This window comes from Orbicella faveolata, unplaced genomic scaffold, assembly GCF_042242905.1.
Source record: "Orbicella faveolata isolate gen_17 unplaced genomic scaffold, um_ofav_v1 contig_24, whole genome shotgun sequence".
Lineage (NCBI taxonomy): Eukaryota > Metazoa > Cnidaria > Anthozoa > Scleractinia > Merulinidae > Orbicella > Orbicella faveolata.
Window position 1 is genome coordinate 25,741,265 of NW_028301552.1, and position 23,736 is coordinate 25,765,000.

The 23,736-nt window shown below is 39.0% G+C and overlaps 2 protein-coding genes and 1 pseudogene across 5 annotated transcripts in view; 1 reads left to right on the forward strand and 2 right to left on the reverse strand.

The window, feature by feature from the left end:
• LOC110053785 (uncharacterized) overlaps positions 1-23,736 on the forward strand; it is a 123,941-nt gene that overhangs the window by 68,528 nt on the left and 31,677 nt on the right. For 3 of the 4 annotated variants that reach the window (XR_016207827.1, XR_016207826.1, XM_089291453.1), the window contains one exon: positions 8,766-8,846. The exons of the other annotated variant lie outside the window; for it this stretch is intronic. Coding sequence is in view for 1 of the 3 variants with exons in the window: in XM_089291453.1 (XP_089147579.1) it covers positions 8,766-8,846 (81 nt within the window). In the remaining 2 variants the exon portion in view is untranslated. The remainder of the gene's footprint in view (positions 1-8,765; positions 8,847-23,736) is intronic. 4 annotated transcript variants of the gene reach the window in all.
• On the reverse strand, positions 1,981-4,139 carry LOC149111041 (uncharacterized; annotated as a pseudogene).
• On the reverse strand, positions 19,895-21,568 carry LOC149111042 (uncharacterized). The gene has a single exon (XM_089291450.1). The coding sequence runs from the start codon at positions 21,566-21,568 to the stop codon at positions 19,895-19,897; it is 1,674 nt and encodes a 557-aa protein (XP_089147576.1).

Genomic DNA, 23,736 nt, shown 5'->3' on the forward strand with positions numbered 1-23,736 from the left:
CGTCGACACCTTATTCAAGGCCTGTCGGAAAATGCAAAAAAATACTCCCCTCTCTTGTCCAAGTTCGTTATTTCTACCAACCTGGCGAACTTGAAGGGGGCGTGAAAAGAGCCACAGATCCAATCTGGTCTTTGAAAGTTTTCAGCATTGAAAGATCTTTTTCCAAACTGGATCAACCCATTCTCTACTATCTGCGTGACGGGCCCAAGTGCAGCTTCGTGCATGAAGAGCTGCTCGTTGTCCCTCCAAACACACAGTTACCCCCAGAGCAACTTTGAAACTTCGGCTTCCAACCCTCTAAGTTCGTCATCTGTTAATGTTGACAATATATCCATGCAGGTGTATCCATAAGCTTTTGTATGGATACCATTGTTGCCTATCCATTGCTTTGAATCAAATGGCGAAAGCGAAATTTTGTTAAGATGCATGCCGTAGATCTCGTGTCCCTCGCTTCGAAGATTGTTCATTCCATGCCATTGCTGCTTCGCACCGAAAAGCGTTTCCTTGTTCTGTTCATGCGTTATTTGTTTCTTGACAACGCTCTTTTTTACACCCTTTGCTTTTTTGATATTTTTTTCGTCTGCCTTCAAGATGGAGTACATTTTCGGTCTCAGACCAACATACTCTGCAATGGGGGTTCCTGCACATTCGTCTTTCATCTTGCCCAAGACCTTTTTGTTGGTGTTTGAGTGGAGTGGATGCTCCTTCAGATAGTCGCTCATGTCGTAAAGGTCAATGTTGTTTTTCATGTCTTCGTATACGTCTTGTGTTTCAATCTCGACAAGAAGGCTGTCGGTGTCCGTATACAGCAGCTCACACTTTGAGCTGTACTGCTTTTTAAGCTCGTTGTAAAAGAAGTCGTACATCAGGATCTAGCTGTTGTCAAGGATCGTCATCCCCGTTTAGACCGGCTTGTTGAGAAGCAGCTTGCTTTTTCGCATGTCGATTCCCGCCATGTCGTTTGAAAATAAAACATGCCTTGAGTACAAAGGTCTTGCGATCAATTTCCTTATTTTGTCCGTCTCATTGCTGCGCACTATTTTTATGTCAATGCGGTTACGCAGGTTTTCCATGGTTTTGCCGAAAATGGAGTTGTTCATGAGCTTGTAAAAGTTCTTTTCGATGCTGCTCTTCGCTTTCTTCCTGAACTCTGTGTTCATCCGGATGTAAGGCTCCATCCAGCATTCTTGTTCAAACTCCAGCACCCTCTGCACACGCTTCAGTTTCATCCCCTGCTTCAGATAAAACTGCAAGTTCCTGTAATGGACAACATAGTTCTTTTTGTCATGAAGTGTTAGCAGGAGCTTCTTGCTGTCCGGGGTTTCAGATCCAGGTCTTTCATCAACCCCTTTTGGTAGTCCGACATCCACTCCTTTTTTACGGTCTTTTTCTCCGGCACTAGGGGATAGCTGTTGTGCTCCTCGTGCAGTTCTGCGGGGTATTCAAGATCGACCTCGAGAATCCACCCATGTTTATTGTTCTCTTTCTTACTAAGAATCTCCTCCTCTGCGGGCACGTCGCGTTTCCACTTGAAACCTCTCATCGGGAGAGGCAAACTCATCACCCATCCGTAAAGATTGTTTGCGTCGAGATAGATGATGAATTTTTTGGGCTTACTGGGGTCGTAGCCCGGTACTAGCGGATTGTTTGCCTTAGCGTACCTGTTGCTCACCATGGAGATTCCGCCCTGCATCCCCCTTTCCACGAAGAGATGCATTTCGTAGTCTGTGAATAGCTCAAGCTTGACTCCCGTCTTTTTCAAGAGCGCGTCCCAGGAAAGGCCTGGCGACGTGTAATAATGCGCCGGATCCAACCCGTACTTCTCAAGGCACAGGTTTCGGAAGTTCTCAAAAACATCCGCCAGCAGCGCGACATCCATTTTCACGTAAAGATCGTGGTAATCTCCCAGCGTTTTGTATTCAAAATACTCCCAGACAGCCTGCGCGTGTGCGTACTCTTTGTCTGTTATGTGCTCATCGTTCAGCTTGCTGTAAAACTTCTCTTTGTCAGGAAGCCTCGTCTCGCCAAATCTTTCCCTTGAGTCCATGTACTCATAAGGGTAGATCCCTTTTTTGAAAAGCAGGTCGCTGCCTTTTGAAATTGTTGATGTTATTTTCAATGCCTCCTTCGGTGTTGCGCTTACAAGTGAATCAAGGCTTCCTTGCAAAAAGTTCAAGCTGTCGATGAAACGCAGGCCTCCGACCGAAAATGTGATGTATTTTTCCATGTTGTTGGCGACGCATTTCACCTCTTTCTCCAGCTTCGACATCCCTTGCATCAAGTGGTGCACGTCGTAGCCCCTCAGGTTGTGGAATACGACTGGTATTGGGTCCGTCTTGGGGTTAATTCACAACTTCTTGTTACATTCACTGTGCACGGCTCCGTGGAACCTGCCAGTTATGTGGCAATGGTCCTTTACCACGTCTCTGAAGTTTTTCTGAAGTAAAGGTTTTTCACAGTACTTACAGTTTTCCTGTGATTTTGCCTCCAACTGGTCTTTTTCGTCTTCCAGCCTTTTTAGCCTTTGAACACCCCATTTGTCCTTCTCTTTCTGTGCCATGTAGAACCATTTTTTGTGGCCTTGCCCCCAATAACTCCATTTTTCACCTTCACCTTCTTCACATGCTTCTTCAACGTTTCAGACAGGCAAAGAATCCATGAATTCGTCTTTTATCAGAGTTTTATTGCAAATGTGGCAATTGGTTGCTTTTTTGAAATTTTCCCAGTGCTTCCACGTCATGACAATCGGTTCTGGGGTGGCCAAGCTTTCTCTTATTTTCTCCTCTTCCTGCAGAACGTCACTTAAAAACTCCCCCACTGCGTTTTCGCCCCTGTAAGTGTTTGAACCAACCACTTTACCATCGCTTCTCACAACAAGGTAAGAGTAACCGCATGCCTCGTGCCTTTCGGTCTTCTGTGTGTAGCTTGTTTGCATTCTCTCACGCTCACAGCCCATAATCTTTCTGATAATTGCCTCAAAGTCCGCATAAATAATGAAAGGTATCTTCATCTGTTTTTTGAAGTTTTGGAAGGAAACGATGTTTTCCCCCTCTTCTGGCATCATGATCCTTGTCGGCCTGCCATTCACACCGTTGCAATATTTTTTGTGACTCGCAAGTCTGCTCTTGAGAAACCGGTCAAGCACATCATACAAAAGTGCTTTGCGTTTCTGTTCTTGCTCTGATCGAATAGCAAAGCACTTTCTCTTTTTACGTAACAATAGTGCTGAATTTCCCCTGACTCGATTAACATCAGGTTTATCCGCGGCACATTTGCTTGTTTTTTGCTTATGTGGTGCATGATAACACAATCGTTTTCCCAGCCAAATACTTTTATTGCGAATTTTGGGTTTTGCACCTTGAGCTTTTCTGTCTCTTTTACCGGTGTTGGGAAATCGATGCCTGCGTAGTTGATGCCGTCGTTGACCGGATATTTGCTTGGTCTTTGCGGGTCTTTCCCGTTTTTCGGAGGGAATAAAGCGGCTCTGAGTGCAAACTTCAAACATTCGTTATCCCTGTTTTTCACATTGATTATTGCCTTCTTTTTCGCCAGTTTTGCTGGAAGTGGCAAATAGGTCCCTCCGCGACGTGGCTGATAGTGCGCAACATTCACGTACGCGATCTGTATCCTTTCAACCGCCCATCCCAATCCCATCTCGGACCAGTGTTCTATTTCTCCTTTTGCGTTTTCAATGAATTTGTCAAATTTTTGTTTTATCAGGTCCTCATCATTCTTTTTGAAAACGTGGGGTTCGTCGTCTTTGAAATAATGCTCCATGAATTACGTTTCATCGTTTCTTTCTATTGAGAACTTTACTTGTAACCTGAAACTTACTTTTACGCTGTTTAGCCTTTGTGTTTCTTGTCATACCAAATTGGTGATCTTTTCTTTTTTTCTCTTGCGAACCTCAAAAGATCTTTATTGTTTGGGTTCCTTTCGGATATAGCCATTCTCCACACACGGAGCCATTCTTGGAAATCGTTTTGAGATATTTGGAACCCGTCATATAATGCAGTAAAAACAGGTTTTAACGGCTCGGGAAGGTTTGTTCTTTCCTCCCTCGGTATTGGGCCATAGAACATTTGCAGAACATCGGATGAATATCTTGCGGCAGCCATTTCGGTGTATATACTGTGCATATAACTCTCCAATAGGAAAATTTTTCTGGCGCGTTTTTGTATAAACTAGTGAAGGGCACATCCGCGCATATTGATTACAGACGTTGCGCCTTTGCTGGACCCGCTATTTCGCCAAATTTTACTGCTGTGCTGTTGCGTTACATACACATACATATCTGGTACAGCACTCACGCAACACTGTGTCCTTGTCGAAAATTGGTTGTCGAAAATTTGGTTTCGACAACTGCTGTTCTCGCACACACACATATATATAGTGAGGGTTCTGGTCGCAAGCGAACGCACACAGTGCAAGCGTAACACAACTCCGAATCTTGAGATGAGGAGTTGCGTTACGCTTGCACTGTGTGCGTGAGCGCTGCACCAGAACCCTCACTATATATGTGTGTCATTTAGGTTTTTGGTATATATACAGTGAGATATTGATCATGGACCTAACAATTAATTTTTGTGAGTCATACTGGTATGCTTATTCACAGAAAATGCATTTGAGAGGTTAGTGTTTAATCCACTCATTGTCACCTTTAGATTTTTCTGTGAGACTGAAACCCATCACTTCAAAGTTTTAAGCCTGATATTTGTTGTCAAATTTGAGTTAAACACAAGCAAGTTGTGTGAACAGAGGGCTCAGGCACTAACACAATAAAATGCTAAAAACAGCCTGTCACAAATAGCTACAAATGCTTGAGTCTCCATGTCTATATCCCAGTCCCCTTAAAATAAATAAATAAATGAATAAATAAATAAGGTGTCTTGAATCTGTACAGCATGGTTGAATCTGGTATTTCTAAAATCAATAGTTCCAAATGGCATCAATTCGTGGCCTGTTTTATACCCGTCTTACGTAGCCAAAATTGATTAACCTGCAAGTTGCCTGAACCATATCTATCTACCTATCTACAGGTATCTACAGGTATCTACAGCCCTTCACAGGAATCTTACATTAGGAATGCAAAGAATGGTTGCACTAAGGAATGTCTTACACAGGAACTTACCAAACTCACAACATAACCTCGTGTCTAAGTGACACGAGGCAAAAAAGCAAGAAGGCAATTGGTTTTCACAGGCAGGCGTGACATTTTGAACTGAACTTACTTCTTTATGAGAAAAACTTTCTCCTAGATGGTCAAACCAGGCAGAAACAAGAGAGACGGGCTTGCGAGGAGAGTCAGGCTGAAAACCAAGGCCGCAGTCCTGGATTGTCCCAACAACAAGATCATTCTTCTAGAGGCTCCTAGACTCCTCAAGAGCAGCTTAACATTGTTGATCTTGATGTCCTCAATAGACTGTGAGCAGTCTCTCTTTTGCTCGGAAATCCATGGGGAAGAACGCAATGAAGAAAGCAAAACAAGTGTGACTGTGAGTTTGACATGCCAGCTGCAAGTAGTGTTGGCAGCTCGCGACTTCGCATATCATGCTTGCACACTCACGACCCACCTCTCGCGTGTGTTGCGTTCTTCTCCGTGGATTTTCAAGCAAAAGAGAGACTGCATGCAGTCTATGTCCTCAACCAAGAAGTTTGTTTACAAGTAACGTCAGAGAACAGTTGTTTCTTTATTGACTTCATTGTGATGATCCATTTCCAATGGCTTTAGTGACTATATATTACTCAAGTTTTTCTGTTTGAATCACTCAACTAAGTTTAAATGCTTTCAGTTCACGCTAAGGTAGGATTCAAACAGGCATGACATTTCCCCTATGTGTGTTACACTTGATTTAAAATTTAACTCATTGATCATAACATAAACATAAACAAAACCTTTATTTCAACACAGTAAGAATCAAAGTTACAAAGCTTGTGGGGTCGTGTACACTACTACATTAAAATATGTTAATTAAAATATATACATGTAAAATACATGTGATTCGTGGCGTAAGACTTCTGTTCAGTACGTATTATATCATGCAGCAATCGTGTTAATTGCATCATCAATGCACATCGAAAGGAGGAAATATCTTTAGGTTTGTCTTTATCTTTTTAATTCTGTTTGCCACCTTTTCTTAGAATTATTGTAACCTATTGCTTTTTAGTCGAACACCACATGCTTCAACCAGATGCATTCTAGAAATTACCTCTAAATCAAAGTGAGCAATTTTAAAATCACCTCTCGGTATGATGTCTACATTAGTTCGAAGATAACTGCCACTCAAGTTTACCAAGGCTCAACTGAAAGGAAATTATGGCCACGAATTCGAGTGAATAATCAACCATGCACGATCAAGACAGGCAACCTACATGTAATGTGACCCAGGACAACGAAGGAATGTGACATGAAAAATCCCTTGAACTTTGCACAGTGAAGGCAACCATTACCAAGTAGATCAAAGAAGTTACAGAATACATTTCTTTTCCTCGAGAAAAGAATTCCATGAGATTTGCATGACTGTTATGTCATGTTTTGACTTTAAGTCAGCATGAATTCAAACATAAACAAAAGAACAAGCTTAAATTTTGGCCTGTAAGCAATTTTAAAGCTTCCATTCGATTTGCATTCATGAAAATCTTCTCACTCTCCCAAAGGGAAATTTGCTTTGGTTTTCAAAATTTCCTAATTCAGGCTCTGCGTTAATGCTAAGTTCTGTTTGTTACATTTAATTTTCCGTCAATGAACTCAGACCACAGAGGACCCAAACAACAATTATTTACATCCATGTAAAATAAATAAACTGTTATTCCCTAGGCTGATTAACTGGCTGAACATTCTTTCTAAGTATTTGTTTACACACAAACATTCTCTAGTTAAATGTGCAACTTTCAGAAATCGCTCAGAGAGGAAGCACTTTTGATGACTTTGCTAACCAATTCTGGTTTGAAACTCTTTCGCACGGAAATTTTGTTGAAAAATGGTTGAAAGAGAACTTCAGACTATCTAGCGGAACATTCGAATATATTGTCCGAGTGGCTGGTGCAGATTTGGCGTACTTTTTTACCATGAAAACAAATGTTGTCAAAAATGCAACCAAATGAGATTGACGCAATCTGGACACTACAGGGTGCAAGATACCATGCGACTGCAAGTGGACTTGATATATCTATCATCTCAACCTTGGTTACCGACCTAAACCATGGTTGATCACAGGGTAAATCAAACGTTTACCTTCGTTAACTTTCTATTGTCTCGGGCAGCATTAACTGTTTTCCATGAAATGAACACATTACAACCCTTTTCATTGCCTATAAATCAGCTAAAAAAGCTACGCAGTCAATAACAAACTTGGTCCAGCTCTGGGTGCATTGTAGCATAGGTAAAGTTACTTGTCAACTTATGTATTAATGAAAACAGCTTCGGATTGGCAGCTGAAGCATATTGAAGTTTAACTAGGCAGCGATGGTGTGTATATTTTGTTGAAAACAATGGTACGTGCTCATGATAAATTAGCATGGGATTAACAAAGTTTTGATGCTAAATTTAGGTTTGAGAAAGGTCAAACAAGAAACCACAGCACTGCAAATAACTTTATTTTAGCGAACACCGTGGCATGAAAAACAAATATCGCACACTAAAGGGTTTGAGATCACTGCAACATCGCAAGTTGGGATTTTATTCATTGCATCACTGCTTAAAAAACAAAAGAACAAGCTTAAATTTTGGCCTGGAGGCAGCTTTAAAGCTCTCATTTGATTTGCGTTCATGAAAATCTTCTTGCTCACCCAAAGCGCAGGGGATGCGAACACTGTATCAGCAATAACATAATCATTTACAAAATAAATGGACTGTTATTTACCTGTGCTCCTGGGTCTGTTTGGGCCGTTTAGAAGGGATTTGACTAGAAGCAAATGCAGTTTACAACTTAAATATCATCTTGTCTGCCGCTTTGTAAATGCGACAATGCAATTTCGTCTTGAGTTTTCACTATCTTCATGAACTATTAATTCTCATCAGGCGAGTTTTCACTATCTTCATTAGCTATTAACACTTATCAGGGGAGAGATTCTCAGGTTTCATAAAATCCTCAAACCTTCAACAGGACCGATGACTACATGAGGTTACACAGTAATATTGCATAATCTCACAACAATAATTGTTCTTACAGCCAGTCATTTTGCCCTGTGCTTGCCCCTTATAAGACAAGATCTAAACCAAAAGCAAATCAGAATAAAAAAGCAGCAAACAGAACACACAAATTATGTGAATATGGCCATACAGTATCATTTGCATTTTCTTTAATAGCATTCCCATACATGCTCTACACTTTAACAGATAATTTTTTCTAGCTTGAGTATTAGAGGCATAGATCTGAAATTTGGTTAATTTTATTGGTCGTATTGTTTCTTAATAGCATCCATCTGAAATCTGAAATAGTTCCAATTGCATACCTACACAACTCACCTACACTCCCAAAACCATTTCAAGCAGAGCATTTTGATCATGGATCAAATTATTGTTACCTCTATTGTATGAAAACCAAGTGTTAGGTTGCATGTGTTCACACAGCAAACTTTTTTTTTCAAAGAGAGAGTAAGGATTCCAGAAGACTTAAAAAAGAAAGGATTGGTTAGTAAATGACATTCATCAAGAGAAAGCAGGTTATTAACATAATAAGTTAGTTACAATGCTGGTAATATACCATGAAGTCAACCTAAATGTAGCTTATGTGAGGTTGAGTAATATAGGCTTTTGTTCGTAGGAGGAAATGGTATCTTGGATGAAAGCTTTAATGCCTAGTTATACAGATCAATGTACGCTAGATGAGCAGCAGGGCCAGCAGGTATGGATGACGTTTCTTCTTTTGATATTCACTGTTATAAAATGCTGTAACAAAGGTTATCACATTGTTTTGACCATCTTTACTTTTAAGTTCCTCTTGCTTCTAGTAACTAGGCCTGCTGTCATTGAAATGCCTGTTTGCTGGTAACCCCACAGACGTTAAGTTCAATACAGATAGGTTGTCTGGTATGTGACCATAGAATAGAGTTGGGGGATGAGAAATTCTGAAATTCCAGAGAGGGATGGTAGGAGCTTACAAGGCAGTCATTTGATTTTTGCTAATCATTGTTACTAATCTTTTTAAAACTGTATTATATTTCACTTTTAATGTAAACAGAGAGGAAGTTTAATTGGCTCTTGTTCAGCTAATCATATTATAGCAACAACTTTCCTCATCATAGTTTCATGTTACATCTCTTTTAAACATTTTTTCTTAATAATTTAAATGAATTTGTACGATTTGGCCTTGTGTATTGATAATAATGATAATCAAATGACTTTTGTCAGACCTATAGTTTATTTGTGTCCCGCGTAGCATCATTTGTGCGCTCACTCTGCTCGGGCACAAATGATGCAACTCAGGCCACAAATAAACTGTATGCCGTCATGTGATTGTCCTATTATACTAATTTCCGTCATTCAACTTTAAACAACAGTGGGTTATCTTATTTGTAAGTCATTTTTAATTTGTTCCCTTAATAACCTTTGATTCTATTCAAATATTTATGTTCTTGAAACTATCAAATCCATGAGAAATCATCCTAAGAATTTCCAAAACAATAGCAACTCTATGCAGCTTTTAAAATTTGTTAGCTCCAGCATGGATTCAGTGCATACCATTTTCAAACATTGCAACGAAACAAAGCCACATGAGCAGGCACATTACTAAGTCTATCACCCACTGGAGGTTCAGAATACCCAATACAAAAGCATTGATGCATTTATAAAGCAATGTACTGACACCCTTGTTCTGGCATAACTTAACCAACCTCTGGTTGAAGATAATGAGTATTATATACCCAGTTATATGCTAGCTTGCATAGTTAATTGGGCAGTCTAGGGTGATCTAAATTCATAATTTCCTCTGAGTTTGTTTTGTCAGTGGCTTAATGTTTGCTCCCACTGGGCAGACTCCTAGCCATACTTCACTCAACTCAACATATGCTTGTTACAAACTATTATTCACCTTGTGCATGTTGTCAGGGAATTTGCTAACACCCATTTTTACCTCCTGTGATTGTTCTATGGGCTCCATCAATAAATTGTTTGTTGCATAGGTGTTAGTATCATAACTTGCCCTGTTGGTTTACCACCATAAACACAGGGACAGGAATTGATGCATTCCTCTTTAACAATTATGTCCTTTAATTCAAAGTACTTTTGCATTAATAATAATAATAATAATATGTAGAATCTGTAAGCAGAGTAACGAGACCATTAGCCATATTGTAAGTTCGCGCTCGAAACTGGCACAAAAAGAATACAAAAGGAGGACATGATAATGTGGCTAGAGCAATCCATTGGGACCTGTCAGGAAAATGTGGGTTTGAATAAAAGGAGAGATGGTATGACCATGTTCCAGACAGTGTGCTTGAAAATGAGGATTACAAACTTCAATGGGACTTCAGTGTGCAAACAGACCATGAAATAGGGGCTAGGAGACCGGATTTGGTGATCATTGACAAGAGAAACAAGAGCTGTCAGATTATAGATGTGGCAATTCCAGAGGATAATGGGGTGAGAGAGCAGGAAGATGAAAAAGTTGAAAAGTATCAAGATCTAGCAAGAGAAGTTCGAAAAATGTGGGGTGTGAGGACAAAGGTTATTCCAGTGATAGTGGGAGCATTGGGATCATTACCACTGAGATTGAATGACAATCTGAGAGCCATTGAGGTGGGCATTCCTGTTGGACTGATCCAGAGATGTGCATTGCTGGGGTCGGCAAGAATTCTTACAAAGGTGCGGGAGATGAAGAAAGAAGAGAAAAAGCAAACAAGGGGTGTTTCTTGGCTTCCCTAGGCAACTTGTTGTTGCCCGGAGCCAATGACGAAACCAGCTTCAATATCATCAATAGCTGTGCAAATCTTTAACAATAATAATAATAATAATAATAATAATAATATTTAGTGAGGGAATCCAACTCGCCAAAGGCGGTTTTCAGTGGAGCCCTCCCAAATAAAAATCACCTAAAATGACATAAATAAGAGTTACCTAATAAATTACTACAAGCTAAAATAAATAAGAGTAAAAAGAGTTCATATTAGTTAAAAAGTTAAAATTCTAAAGATTAAAATTAGCTAAAATCATTCAAAGAAGTTTTCAGTTTTGCTTTAAAAATAGATAAAACATGTGTGTCTTTTAATTTACGTGGGAGGCTGTTCCAGTCCTTCGCTGCTTGATAAATGAACGCTCAAACCACTGTACAAGGTGGGTAGGGAAATGAAGAATAAACTTAATTGAGTATTTTTAATTAATTATTTACTGAGGACTTAGTACAATCTAATTAACAATATTAAATAATTACAAAAACTTTACTTACTTACTTCCAACCTTAAACAATAACAAGAATCTTAGACTAGTAAATAATAAGAGGCAGATATGCTGGAGTATCTAAACCTATTTTTTTGCATCACAATACAGACATTACAATTATTCATTTTTACAATACTTCATTACTCACAATAACTTTACAATTAATACTACATTACTTTCATATTACATCAAATACAATACTAAATACTACATTACTGACAATATTACATTATTCACACTAACATGCATTATTAATACAAAAACTTTCCTTTTAGTTAATTAACAGTATTAACAAATCTTGTATAGAAAAAGAGCTAATGTAAATTGGCTAGTGCTGCTCACAAGACATGCAATGGTGCGATATACTTGTTACTGTTACTTACTGTTAAAACTACATGTATATTCATTGTACTTGAAAGAAAGGAAGGAAATATTTGAGTCAACAGTAAGTTCGTCAAAACTTGGAAAAAAAGAACTCACATGGCTTCTGTCTAGTTTGTTACAAAATCCGTTTATGGGGGTTTAGGGATTATTTTCCATAAGACTGAAGATAGATAGAAAGCTTGGAAAACCTTCTACGTTAGGGGTTGTTTCACGCGTCTTGCAGGTCCAAATGTAATATCTTGCAACCAGGAAATAGAAGTATTGTTTTGTGTTAGAAAAGAAATTGGTTCTTTGACCAAGAACTGCAGCCGATGACAGAGAGCTGTTAGGTTTCAACGACATGAGATTTTTAACTAACCAATCTTGAAAGTTTTTCCAGAAAAGTATGGTCTTCCTACAAGACCAGAAAACGTGGATAAGAGATGCATCTCATCTCTACAAAAAAGTACAAAAATCATCTGGTCTTAAACCTATTTTATTTAGGAAATTGTTGCCAAACGTCTGTGAAGAAGCTTAAACTAATTTTTCTCTGTAATTTTTATTTATACTTATTGTTGGGTTTGTTGATATCTGCACACCGAAAGACTTTACTTTGTCTTTGTCTTTTGAATTTCGGGACTGAGCTGATCTTAACGGCCAGTGTACATTTAAGAGCCTATCCAAAGTACCTCTGTTTTCTTGGTAGTGTCAGGCCAGATATAGTGCTAAGCAGTGCTAAATCATGCAGAGCGACCATAAGAGATTTTTCTGAACCATAAGGATAAGTGTGGTGTCGTCAGCATATTGGCTAATTCTAATTTCATTTGCTTTGATAGAAATTCCCTCTATATCTTTGTTTGTCCTAATTCTTTCCTCTAATATTTCTGCAAAGAGCAAAAAGATGAAAGGGGGAAGCCTTGCCTGACACCCCTTTCAAGTGCAAAGAAATTACTTGCCCACCCATTATTTAAAACAACTTTCTATATTCTGATAGCAAAGCATGATCCAATTTGTAATGGATGGTCCGAAAAAAACGAGTCCAGTGTTTTCCAAATGGAAGGCCATTCCACTGTGTCGAAGGCTTTTTCGAAGGTTAAAAACAGCAATAAGCCGGGAATGTTGTTTAAGTCTCAGTGTGATTTGTTATGCCATCAAGTAATCTTATATTTTCACCAATGAATCTGCCCTTGAGAAAGCCAGTCTGATCGTCATTGATAATCTTGGGGATTACATTTCTGGGATGGTTTGCAATACCTTTTGCTACTATTTTGTAGTAACAGTTCAAAAGGGTTATCGCTCGCCGGTTTTTTACATAGTACAGCTCTGCATCTTTTTTGGGTATTGATTTTATTACTCTCCGTTTTGGACTCACTGATAGTTGTCCATTACGGTGGGCATAAGTAAGGGCATTTAAAAGACGATACCTTGTAAAATTCCATAGGCAGCCCATCAGAACCTGACGTTTTGTTGAGGCTCATGTCTTTTAGAGCTTGTAAACATTCCTCCTTAGTTAAGAGCCCTCGCATTTTTCTTTGTCCTCCGGAGTTAGCATCTTGTGATTCGTCTTAGAGTTTAGAGTTTCATTGCAATCACCACAATGAAATTTAGAACTATAAATATTTTTATAAAAGGATTTACAAGTATTCAAAATGTGTTTATCAGATGTGACAAATTTGTTGTCATTGATCTTTAATGGGCTGATTACGCTGTTTTTACAATGCCTTTTTTCAAGGTTTGAAAAATACTTCGTATTCTTTTCCCCTTGTTATACCATCTGCATTTCGACCTTAAGATTGTGCCTTTAGTTTTATGTTCTATTATTTGTTCAGGTTCTCTCTGCTTTTTCTCTAATTCTCTATGCATTTCTTGCTGTCGAGATTTGTCCCTTGAGCTACAATCAATTTTCTTTTGCAGCCAATTTATAGTCTTTTCTAATTCTTCTTGCCATCCTTGACATGTTGGTTTTTTTTCGTTTTTGCATACATCATAGATTGTTCTCTAAGTTTTAGTTTGATCATCTCCCAAATTAGGGCAGTGCTAACAGAATTATCCTCTTGATATTCCTCTTGGACAGCTTCAATTGCTTTTTTGAGTTGATTTACATACCCTTCTTCCTGTAAAAGAGACGTGTTTAATTGCCAGAAACCTGGACCTCTTCAGTTCGAGTGAATTGCCAATTTTGTGGTTATCAAAGAAAGATCTGTTATCAAAGGTCTGTTTTCCATGACTATCTGTTTTATCTACAAATCTGCCCGTATTATCCAATAAAGATCTTTGAAGTTGGAAAGTGAATATATGTCCACATTTAGGTCGACAAGACATCTCCAAATAAAACAGAAGACCACAGAATTATGTTTCTTCACAAGCACTAAAGGCAAAACTCTGCCATTAGGGACCGTTCATTTTTTATGAGGGAGGTGGGGGCTGGTGGAATTTGGGAAGCATCATGAAAAAATTGCATGACCACCCCTCAGCTTACTAATTTTTTTACATGGCCCCCTACAAGCAGTCATTTTTTCGGATGACCCCCCCCAAAAAATTAACCCTCTCTCAAGATTTTACCATTTTTAATATTCTCTATTATAATCCATCAAATATTTTCTCTAGTGCATGATTGGTCTAAATGGGTCACATGACCAAATATTCCCCAGCTGAAACTGGGGAATATCCAAGAATATTCCCCAATATTCCCCACGTGCATTGTGAAAAATTCTTGAAGGATAATAGCTTCCATTTGGCATGAAAATATGCTCGCATGTTTGTCCTTGGACAGTATCTGTTCCTTAAAGCTCATTATCTGTTCGCTTCTTAAAACAGATAATGTCAGCAGACAAATATCCTAGCATATTTTTGTGCCAAATGGAGACTATTGTTTATTGATTTCCCTACGTCACGTTATTGTGCTCACTATGAGGACAATTTTTACAATAACTGTCTAATTTCTCTGGCGTTGATTGGCTCATTTTTATCCATAAGAGTACAAACAGATAAAATTTCAATTTATGCAAGCTTTCAACAGTTCAACATTCAGCTGTCAAACTGTCAACTTTTTAACCAATGGGATTTTATTGACTTTCTTAAGTAGCCAATCAAAAAGCGAGAAAAGCTATTGACAATGTTCATGTCATTTTGAATAAAATTCACTTAGCTTTGTTTAGGGCAAGTTTACGGCAAGTTTTCCCCTCATTTATTCCCGGCATTTGACCTCTTTTGGGTCCTGTTATTGTAAAAAACAAATTGGCATCAGTTTTTTGTCCGTCTGTCCTCTTATTGAGGAGAAATCTTGTCATAACATTGTCAAAGTTTACTGCAGAACTACTCGCCTGCGGCTCGTAAAAAAGAAAGCTCTCTTTCAGGATATTTCTGATATTCATTCTTATAATACTCGATCCTCTGTCTCAAATAAAATGTATGTATCGTGGTTCCCCAGCCATTTTAACAATGTTATGATGCAATTTATCATCAATTTGAGGACAGACCAATAAAAAACTGATGTCAATTTGTTAAATTTACAATCCCTACACTGCAGAGAGCTGTTTATTAAAAAACACAAATCAAAAGAAAGAGAAGTCAATTCCGGATCTTGTAGTTATAGCTTATGAAGAGAAGTTATGACAGCATATTCAAGGGCATACACTAACAGCACATCAACAAAAGGAGAAGGAAAAAAGAAAACTGCAGACAGTCAAATGAAAGAAAGAGGAAGCGGACTGAAAACAATGTCCAATGTTATTTTAAAGCAGAAGGAGAGTTTCCACGTACTATGTTTGTTCTATAACAATTTTCTTTAATATTAAAACATGCCATTTCAAAGTTTTACTAAAATATTTCACGTGAACCCCCTTTTTCCCTTATTTTTTTGGGATGGCCCCCCTTGAAAGCCATTTTTTTTTTGCATGCTTCCCCCCAAATCCCACTAGCCCCCCTTAGCTCATAAAAAATGAACAGTCCCTAAAGCCAATCAAATGTTGTATATGAATTCATTTGCCCCAGCTGCAATTCTTCGCACATCAGCAAAACAAACAGAACTCTGCTTGTCCGCACACAAGAACACGCGCTCACTGACAAAGGAAGTGGTATATATAAACATCTGCGTGATTGTGATCAGATCCAACACATACAAGGCTTATAAAACTTACCAGACATTTTTATCAATGAGAAAAACCCACCTACTGCAATGAACAAAGAATTTCTCACCCAAACCGTGCATGGTAGCACAAACATAATAGCGATGATAATTGGAATCTATTACTCTATAGAGAAGCTTACCATATCAAGCGTTCAGCACCATACTTGAACACTGGTTTAAAAGCCAGTAGGGAACCATGCCTATTCTCTTGATAGTATCGTCTTTGTTTTGTATTTTCACATGCCAATGCTGTTTTACCATCTTGCAGTATTTAAATCTCCGCTAACTGTATGTCACCTTAGTCTGAAGATGATATAAAATTGTATCGAAATATTACAAGTGCATCAACGATTCTTTGCATTTGTTGCCTGTATCATAGACACAATGCATTTACTCGGTATCACATTTTTCATCTCTTGAAATTATCAGCAGGTAATGGATGTGGGAAATTATATTTATATAAATAATGGAATGGATATCTAAATAAATTTATTTAAGTCCAGTGGTGTTTAACTTGAAAAACTCATTTGGAGACTAAAATGAATAGAAAACTTGTCGATGGCATGGGCAAATGTGCAGTTTCCAGTTTGATTGAACTAGCTGCTCTTTTATATTTACACCGAAAAGTCAACTAATAAAGTACACGACAGGAAATTAAATCAAAACAAAGTGGCAAAAAGAAAACTTGGCCAAATTGAAGTGAAAAAGTGAATGACATTTACGTTTGTATAATTTCAGGATATGCAAATTGAAGATGTTTGCTGTATCAGGAGAGTATCAAATTAGAGGGTGGCATAGTTGGGACCATCTGGCTTCCGATGAGCGCAAAAAAAAAGCAAAGCGAGCCTAGCGGGATGGGATTTTTCCCTCTCAAGACCACTCTCGGCTATCTCTGTCCACCTGTTTTTATTTTCCTTCCCCTATCACACAATGGGGAGCCTGAGTTGGCAGAGATCTTGAATACGAAGTGAGAAGACTTCTACGTCACCTTTGCCATGTTTTTGATTGATATAATATTGGCAATATTTGTGTCAAAGCTTTACTCCTGCAAACCCTTTCTGTACAGCAAAGTTTTTATGTCTGTGAAAGACATAACATGGCTTTTGAATTCAGTTAGGTTTTTATGACGACTTTCATGAATTGGTACACATTAAGTGGTGTATTGCTTACTCATTACTGTCTTCTCAAGTGGCATAAAATGACACCAAACTCTCACATCTCTTATTGTTTTAGCTGTTCGGAACAATATTCTTTCAGACCTTTTATTCGATCGATAGCTGGATTCGGATATGGTCTGATGCACTGCCAAAAATGATCATTTGACAAAATGGACAAAAATATTACTAAAGCTCATAGTTCTCTTGCAAAGTTTTAACTATTTTCAATTGACGTATTTCTATTGTGTCACAATTATTTGGACCTATAGTACAATGAAGATCCATGAAGATTAAAGACATCAGAGGTCAAGAAAAGGAAGAAAAAGACCAGTAAAAGGTGTCACCTCTCTGCCATGATTTATTGGTCTTTTTACTTTGAATGAATGGTATCCTTCTAGTTCAAAGAACATTCACTTATCACAGAAATCTAATTCGTAGATCACGCATCATGTGCTTGTAAAACAGCAAATCACACATCACGTTATGATGTCCTGTCCTGAGTCACATGGCTAATTTGGTCTGAATCACGTGTCATGCTGCTAATTTTGGGGCAATCACGTGTCACACAAAAACCCTTTGCCACCCTCAAATTACTGCTGAGCAAAATGCAAATTGCTGAAATTTCTGTTTTAATCATGAACAGTCATGGCTTGTAAATAGGAATTCTTTAACTTGTATTTGTACAGGAAACAGATAAAATATTCATTAAAAGTAATGCTTCTCATTCAAGAAATCATTAAATCGCAAAGTTTTGCACTAAGTTTTGTGCGTGCAAGTTTATTATGATGGGAAATGTTTACCCTAACATCTTTCTGGGTCTCAGTAAAATGCAGACTGGATGGCAGTTGAAAAAATGTGGATGGCAAAATGCGGATAATAAAATGCAGATGGCAAAATGTGGACGGAAAAATGGGGATGACAAAATGCAGATGACAAACCGCAGATGGAAAATTGTAAATAACTATATGCAGATGATAAAATACTTATGGGGCGAAATTGACTTACGATGTTTTATGACCGTCCCAGTTGTGAACAAACCAAGTCATCTTATACAATTTAGGCTGGGAGAAGTCCAATATTTTTTATTCAATCCCTAATGCTAAAATCCAACAGTCTTGATCAAGTAATAACTGACCAGACTTTCCTTTTATCATCAGACTGTGTTCTTCTTTCTCTACATCAAGGGACTTTTACTGTCTACTCCTAAGCAATTTTCCATTGCAAAAAATGAGCATTGTCAAATTAAATGAAACACCACTACAGTAACCACATCCCACTGTACCGTAGTTGAAAAGTTTGCAAGGCAAATGGAGCGTTTGCATATGCATAAGACTGCACAACATGTCTTCAAAGGATGGAGACTCCAACACCAGTGGAAGAGTAATGAGAATGGAGTTTATAGTGTTGATTCCTTGAACAAAGTTACCTTTTTTGGTTGATTGAACTTCAACCTTTATCTTAACCTTTCCTTTGTGTGCTTTTGTATCAGCATCAAATGGACAGGATAAGACCTTCAGATATCGAAAGGGTACAGAGCATTTTTTAAAGAGCGTTTTTACAGCTTTTGCTCTGAGACATTTCATGCAATTAAAATAGCAAAAAACAAAAATTTGAGCCCATGATCTGGTCACGTGATTCTGGTCAGCAGATACCTTGTTTTGACAGGTGTCAATTGACCATAACATGGGTGTCAAATATCAAAGACGTATGCTGTAAACTAAGACTTGGTATTAGCTGGAGTATGGCCACCATGTTGCATGACATTGTTGTCGTTGGGCGCACGCACCTGCAATCCGTGCTGCTAGCCATGTTGACCATGGAAAAAGAGTTGCATGGGTTTCTATTTCTATGCATACATGTGGTTCTGTTCCTATAGTTATAGTGTTCCGCTTGGTGGCCCAAACAGAGCTCCACTAAAAGGAGGAACAGTTGATCTAGAATCTTTGGCCTTATAGTTGAGAACCAGTGTCATGTCATGTCATTCAACAAATCACTAATTGCACTATTGTAGACCACCTTATCAAGTACTACAATGCCATTAACTTTATCAGGTCTTAGGATAATGACATCTTTGTTCTTTTTGAGTTTCTTCAGTATTTTAAGTTTCTTTGAAGTCATTTAGTGAAGTCTTGAACAAAGTTGACATAAGTGGTTGCCAAATGTTGTATTTCACTTCTTACTTCATTGGCTTTGCCAATGTCCGCAAGATGTCTTTTAAGACCGTGGTGAAGAAGTTCAAATTTTGTGAAAAAAGGTGCTTTTTGTTTAGGTGCGGTGGTTTTATGGTACAATCTTGAACTATTGAGGTAAACATTCTTCCTGAACATTCTTACTTTCTCTCACGTTCGACGATCAACATCTAGAACATTCTCTCTCTCTAGCATATGACTCATCTGTCAATTAACTTGAAGCTAAACATGTGACCAGACACTATGTGTAATGCAATGCATAATGCCAACTACAGATTTCGGACTCTCTCCCCCCTCTTGACTCGTATGAGTCAAGAATAGAGCAACAAGGTCACTCGTTTTCCTGATTTGCCAGGCGGCTTACCCTTCTAGCAGCATCCAAAGCTGCCACTCTACGATACGATACGATACTCTACTACCATACTTTCTTGTTTTGTTGCTCCACCATCAACAAAATCATCAACATAAAATGAATCCAACAACCTTGCTACAAACCTTGGGTCAGAAATTTCATACCTTTTGACATGATGTCAAAATGTAGCATTCAACAGAAAGGGTGATGCATTCAGTCCAAATACAACCCTACAAAACCTGTAGACAACAACTTGGAACAAATAGGGGTGTTTTTCCACCCACAAGAAGTGCAGACAATCTCTACCCTCTGAGTCAACTTCCACATTTAAAAAGGCCTTTTCAGTATCCCATAGTTAATGGGCAGTTCTGGGTACCCCTCCTTCCAAGGTAAGCAAACTGAGTACCTGGACCCATTGAATGAGATGGTATTCTCAAATGACTCATGAACCTGGTCGGTAATCTCTCTAATACCCAGTGACTCCAGATCCCACAATCTTTGCACATCTTCTAGACTTTCCTTCTCTTCAACAGAGCTGGCAATGAAGTTTACTTGGGTGAAGTGTACATCACTGCATGTGTCTTGGCCCTTCATGGGTCCTGACAAGACCCACCCCAACTTTGTTTCTACAGCAACCGGTTCATCAAAATTGCCCCTGATTGTGCACCCTTTCTGAAAATGCCACAAATAGTCAGCCCTGTCCAATACATCTATGACCATCTCATCCCTTCCCTCACTCACATCAGAGAACCACGGCCCTCTCAAGTTGGGGTAATCAGATTTTACTAATTCTACATGGGTATTTGGTATACTAGAAATTTCTGGAACTACGTATGCCTCCATGTTAATGATGCTCTCCCCCGCTATAGGACTCACCTTGACTTGGATGACATCCCTTAGCTTCATATCCTTTGAGCGTTGCCCAAATGTACTTATTGTAAGCCAGTCTTGCCTGGTTACAGGAAGCCACGCAAGCTGAGCAACTCTGGCTGTGACAAAGGAACGATGGCTGCCGGTGTCAAATAAAACTCTAACCCTCTGTGGCTGACTCTTCCCGGTGATGACTGCACGGGCAGTCTGTAGGGCTACACGATCTGTGGCACCAACATGAAAACTACTGGGGCTAGTAGTGGTAGGGTTAGCCTCTGGTGTAACTTTCAATCCACTGACTGCTGGCTTATCCTGCACTCCGAGTGCCTTGAGACCTCTAAAATGAACGCTGCAGCTGTCGTATAGTTTCATCAAACAAGTTGTATCTTTATCGCTGAACACCAGCGCTAAATTTAGCAAGTCATTCACATGAGCACGCTGTATGGCAGTTTCCTTTCCATACTTTTTCTTCAAAACATTGACAGCAGCCATATAGTTCACTGCTGTCAAGGAGAATCCCACAATGGTTGATCTGGCTGGTTCAGTGACTAAGCTTTGCAAGTAGGCGAATTTGTCTACGGCTGTGAGGCTTTCGTTTTGGTCAATGGCGCTTTCGAAGGCGTCCCAGAATTCTTGCCATTCTTGGACCCTCCCATTGAATTTCCTTACTTCAAGTTTGGGAAGTCTTACTTTCGCCTTGCTTTGCTGAGGGATTCCTGACGCCATGTTTGAATGAACTTGAGTTGCCAGTGTGGTATTTGGCTGAACTATCGGCAGCGGCTGAACTATCGGCAGCGGCCGATCAAATTTACTCATCACTTCTTCCATTCTCATCACAACATTGTTCAATTCGGCCCTCACTGAATCACCATTCTTAATTTCTTTCTTGATACGCTTTTCGACACCCCCAGTCGTTTCACTTGCCATAAGTTCAATTATTTGGTCATCCAATGTTTTGAGCAACACTATCTTCAGTCGCATTGACTGAATTGATTCTTTCAACCAGAATTTCTCCACTGGATTCTCTTCATCACTCAGCCTGTCTTTCAAACAATTAAGAAGTTTCATAGCAGAGCCTCTGTGGGCCGTTCTGACTTTTACTTTCTTCGCTATGACTTCCATGACCGACATATTTTCAGTCCACACACATGGCCAATCTTGTTGACTTCAAGTTCGATTATCAGACTCAAAGGACCACTTTGTAGAAATTCACACCTCTGTGAGCTTCACAATCTTTATTTCATTCCGTCTGAGGACTGCATAACTTCACAATCTCAGTACAATCTTGAATTATTGAGCTAAACAATCTTGCTGAACATTCTTACTTTCTCTCATGTTTGACAATCAACATCTAGAACATTCTCTCTCTAGCACAGGACTCATCTGTCAATTAACTTGAAGCTAAACATGTGACCAGACACTCTACGCATAACACAATGCATAGGGATTTCAGACAATAAGACCAAATTTCAACGACTGCTCAGAATTACTGCCCACTGCATGCGTTTCCTGTCTAATGCAAAGAAAACGGCAAGAAACAAGGTTCCAGTAACGAAGTATGCGAAAGACCTCTAGTCCCAATTTCATGTGAAGTTCTTCTTCAGACAATTTGTAAGACAAAATGTTGACAACTGTTGACTCTTTGTGAGTGAAAAGAGCAGAAGAATTCCTTGTGAGGCCCTAAAGCTTCTTCGCATGTTTCTTGACAAATTTGCGAGTTGTACATGTACCTGTTTGCTTATTTGCAGAAAATGATCTTTAGAAGTTAGTTTTTAACCACTCATTGTCATTGTTCGATTTTTCTGTGTGACTGAAACCCGTCACTTCAATGTTTTAAGCCCGTTATTTGTTGTCAATAAGCAAGTTGTGTGAACTGAGTGTTGGGAAAAAAGACAAACCGCCATCAAAACAGAGTCTGAAGTCAACTTTTTCTGAGATGTTTGGCATGGGGCAAGGTATTCTTCTTCTAAAAGAACTCCGGTTAGTTTTGAGGATGTTGACATGGCTGTGGACATGTGGAAAGCTGTAAAGAAGAGATAAAAGCTCCCATACCCCAGGCCAAGCATGCAGCCACAAGCCAACAGTGAAACTGAAGCTGCCATACCTACCACCATTGTACAAGATATATGGGGATGCAATCAAAGCCAACAACCACTGGGCTGCAGAACATCTGAAAGGGGTACAAAGAGGTTCTTAATGTTCTTCACCTTGACGACATGGTTGAGGGAGATCTAGACTCACAGGAAGCTTTTGCTAAAAGCATGGAGAGTGATGACAGTAGAGTTGATGAATAGAGTTAACCCTGTGGTGCAGAAGGCAACAAATGTATCAAACCACCAGAGATTTCTTTAATCTTTATTGTGGTTGATTAGTAGATTCTGAAGAATGGATCTCTGTGGCTTGGAAGAACTAATACAATGAAGCTTGAATACAATTGAATTTTCACAATACTGACACTGATTGCAACTGAAATTGAAACCTAAAATTCTAGTCCTGAAACAAACTATTCGTGAGCTGTCAAATAAAGGAAAACAAACTATTCATGAGCTGTCATATACAGGAAACAGCAATCGCTAAATTATTTGAGACCACAGAGAAAGTGAAGTGTGATCATCGCAGTAAATTTTCCAATTTAAGCAACTGGAAAGAAGAAGCCTGAAAAAAAAATCAGGGCTTCAACGGGATTCGAACCCGTGACCTCCGCGATACCGGTGCGATGCTCTACCAACTGAGCTATGAAGCCACACATTGGGAGCGAGGTCAATTAATTGAGTTCATATCTTCCTGTGAGTGAAATGATGTGAAGTATATATGGAATAATTCATATTTGAACTGCGGTAGTAGATGAAAGTGAAGTGTGATCATCGCAGTAAATTTTCCAATTTAAGCAAGCAAGCAAGGTATTCTTCTTCTAAAAGAACTCCGGTTAGTTTTGAGGATGTTGACATGGCTGTGGACATGTGGAAAGCTGTAAAGAAGAGATAAAAGCTCCCATACCCCAGGCCAAGCATGCAGCCACAAGCCAACAGTGAAACTGAAGCTGCCATACCTACCACCATTGTACAAGATATATGGGGATGCAATCAAAGCCAACAACCACTGGGCTGCAGAACATCTGAAAGGGGTACAAAGAGGTTCTTAATGTTCTTCACCTTGACGACATGGTTGAGGGAGATCTAGACTCACAGGAAGCTTTTGCTAAAAGCATGGAGAGTGATGACAGTAGAGTTGATGAATAGAGTTAACCCTGTGGTGCAGAAGGCAACAAATGTATCAAACCACCAGAGATTTCTTTAATC